The following is a 3141-nucleotide window of genomic DNA, read 5'->3' on the forward strand; positions in this document are numbered from 1 at the left end:
GGTTTGTATTTCCTAGTGAAGACCATTATATTTGTCTTTGATGGATTAACCATCAATCCCTTGGCCTCACACCATTTTTGGACGATCTTTAAGGCATCTTTCATGCGGTCCCTTAGGGTATCTAAGAAGGATCCTGTGATCACTATAGCTACGTCATCCGCATAGCCACAGGTCAGGAACCCCTTCTTTTGTAGTTTCACCAAAAGATCATTGACTACTAGGCACCACAGCAGAGGGGACAGAACCCCACCCTGCGGGCACCCCTTGCTTGGTTTACCAGTGATACTAATATTACTTTGCGTAACTGTTAGGTTCCTCCCCGCCAGCATATCCTCCACCCAGTCTACTAGCGGTTCCGGGACCCCATGTGCAATCATTGCTTCCTTAATGGCCTTGTTCGAGGTGCTATCAAACGCCCCTACGATGTCCAAGAAGGTTCCAATAGCGTATCCTTTCGCCTCCAGCTGCGTCTCTATCTTGCCTATTAGGTGGTGTAGGGCAGTTTCCGTAGACCTGCCCTCCCTGTAGGCATACTGAGCACTGGCTAGAGGGTGGTCCGCTAATGGTCCATCCTTGAGAAACCTATCAATTAGCTTCTCCAAGGTCTTTAATAGAAAAGAAGTCAAACTGATGGGTCTATAATCCTTGGCTTTAATGTGTCCATTTCTGCCAGGCTTAGGTATGAAGACCACTCTAGTGGCTCTCCATGCTTGCGGGACATATCTCAGAGCTATGCTTGCCCTAAAGATTTTAGTCAATGGGCCTACCAGCTCTTCGAGTCCCTCCTGTAGGAGCAGAGGGAGTACGCCATCCGGTCCCGGAGCCTTATAGGGCTCAAAGGAGCGAACCGGCTACTCCACCGCTTGTGGATAAACCACCTTTGCCGCCAACGCCCAGGCCCTGGGCTTATAAACGGCCCTAGGTTGTCGTTGTTTCTCCGTGGCTGAAGAGGACTTTTGAAATCCCGGGAAGTGAACCTCCATGAGATGATTCAAAGTCTCCTCAGTTGTTTCTGTGAATTCTCCATTAGGGAGCTTGAGACAGCTCCACTGTGGGTCATTCTCTTTGCAGAGGATCTTGCAGAGTCTGGATGCTTCTGGAGCACTCTCAATCCCCTCGCAGTAACTCCTCCACCCCGTTCTTTTGGCGTCGACTATCGTCTTTTTGTAGTCTCGCTGGGCAGCCTTATGCTTTTCCCAGGCTTCCAACGTATTTACATTTTTAGCCCTATTGAAGAGCCTTCTTACCCCGGCCCTGAGCCTCGATAGCTTTGCATTCCACCATGAGGCACCGGCCGAGGCATTTCTTGGCCTCAATGGGCAATTTAGTTCAAAGGATTCCCTGATAGCGTCGCTTACGAAGCTCGCTGCGATCTCCAGGTCTTCCTTTGTATGGAATTTGGTCGGCGCATTTTTTAGCCGACTGACTAAGTCGGCTCTAAAGCCCTCCCAGTTTGTTTTCCTGGGGTTTCTCCCCTACTGTTCATCTTTCTGAAAGTTCACAAGGTCGAAGCGGATCTGTCTGTGGTCGGACCCTGAAGGTTCATTTGAGACCCTCCATCCCGCCACCAGATCCACCACACCCCTCGTGCACAACGTAATGTCTATCACTTCCTGTCTTCTAGAGTCCAGGAAAGTGGGTTCTGTTCCTCTATTTAGGATTTGTAAGTTAGTGCTCATGATGAAGTCAAGTAGGCTCTCCTCTCTTGGGTTTATGTCGGAGCTTCCCCACACCAAATGGTGTGAGTTCGCATCACAGCCCAAGAGGAGCTCTAGTCCCCTTTCCTTCGCATAAGTTACTAGTTCTATCATGTTTCTTTGGGGGGGTAGTTCCTCCGAATCGTAGGGCATGTAAACAGACCCCACTATCAGGTCCCTGACCCCTCCATCGTCTGTATTGAGTTTCAGCCTTACAGCTACTAAATCGCCGTCGCTGAATTGTGGTAATAGACAGGCATCCAGACCTTTCGCCACAATACAGGCTCTTGGTCTTTTTGCGTTGTCTGCTTTGAACAATTTACCACAACCTCCAAGGCCCTTAATGTGTCCCTTGACGAGCCACGGCTCTTGGATGAGGAATAAATGCTTTGTGTGCATCACAGCTGCGCACCTGGCTAGAACCGCCGAGGCGCTTTTGCTGTGATGCAAGTTGATTTGAGTGAAGGGGATATTAGAGCCTGCCATTGATTAGGCAGTCTCCGATCTATCCTCCTTCCTTCCTAACTCCCCCCTGCGGTCCCCCCCAGGCAACCTAACTGTCGCCTGGCTGAGTCCGCAGAAGGGTTTAAAGTTGAGCGCTTTAAGAGCACTCAACGCTCCCTCCCCAATAAGGGCAGCGAAGTGGGTGCTCGTAGCATCCCTACTTTCGCTACCCCTCGCAACCACCCAATCCGCGGCTTGGAGACCCTCATTTTGTCTGTCAAGTAGCTCTATCGCTTCCTTGACAGGCATCTTAGGGTCCTCTACATGCACTACCACTCGATGCCGCCTAGGCAGCTCATCGAGCCGCATTGCACGCAGCCGGACCCCGTTAAGGTCTATTACCGAAGTTAGGCTTCGAAGCCACCCTTCGGTTTCTACATCGGTGCAGTTAAAAATGACTGCACCGTCCCTATCTGAGGTGCCCTTGAAGGTGGGAGCTTTAGTACCCCTCGCAATGCTCAGGATACTTCCCCTCACCTTTTCCTTCAAGAGGGCAACCTCTTGTTCGTCCAGCTTTCGTTCGGGATACTCCATGGGAACCATGGCCACCCTCACTAGGCCGGATGTTATCTGGGCAAAAGTCCTCTGATCTGGAGTGATTTTAGGCCTTTTGCCCAGCTGTGCAATGCTGGGACTGGGTGTGCTCTGTTCCGATCTGGGACGTTTGCCCGTCCCAGCGGAAGCTCGCTCCCCCGTCTCCAGCGCTGCTGCAGAAGCAGAGTTCGGTTCTGGAGCGGGCTTTTCAGCGCCGCTGCTCCCCTCCATCTGCTTCTGTTTTTTGTAGCGGCGACGTGCCGCTCCACTAAATTTTTTCCGGTTTTTACCAGCTTGTGGTTGGGCCTCATTCGGCTCCTTCCCCAAGCTGCCCGGTCTATTTTCCTCAGGTCGCTCGCCACCTACTAAGGTGGCCACGCCCTGGAGGACCTCCTCATACTCTGAA

General features: G+C 51.6%; 1 protein-coding gene across 1 annotated transcript; it reads right to left on the bottom strand.

Moving 5' to 3' along the window:
• Nucleotides 1–1475: 1475 nt before the first annotated feature.
• LOC112461076 lies at nucleotides 1476–2183 on the bottom strand. Its single transcript, XM_025026148.1, has one exon. It carries the CDS (start codon nucleotides 2181–2183, stop codon nucleotides 1476–1478), a length of 708 nt encoding a protein of 235 aa, XP_024881916.1.
• Between the last annotated feature and the right edge of the window lie 958 nt (nucleotides 2184–3141).

This window comes from Temnothorax curvispinosus, unplaced genomic scaffold (genome assembly GCF_003070985.1).
Source record: "Temnothorax curvispinosus isolate PA1 unplaced genomic scaffold, ASM307098v1 QBEX01011024.1, whole genome shotgun sequence".
Taxonomy (NCBI): Eukaryota; Metazoa; Arthropoda; class Insecta; order Hymenoptera; family Formicidae; genus Temnothorax; species Temnothorax curvispinosus.

Excerpts from the sequence above, each read along its gene's own strand:
- LOC112461076 (XM_025026148.1), bottom strand. The coding sequence starts at position 2,183 with ATGGCAGGCTCTAATATCCCCTTCACTCAAATCAACTTGCATCACAGC.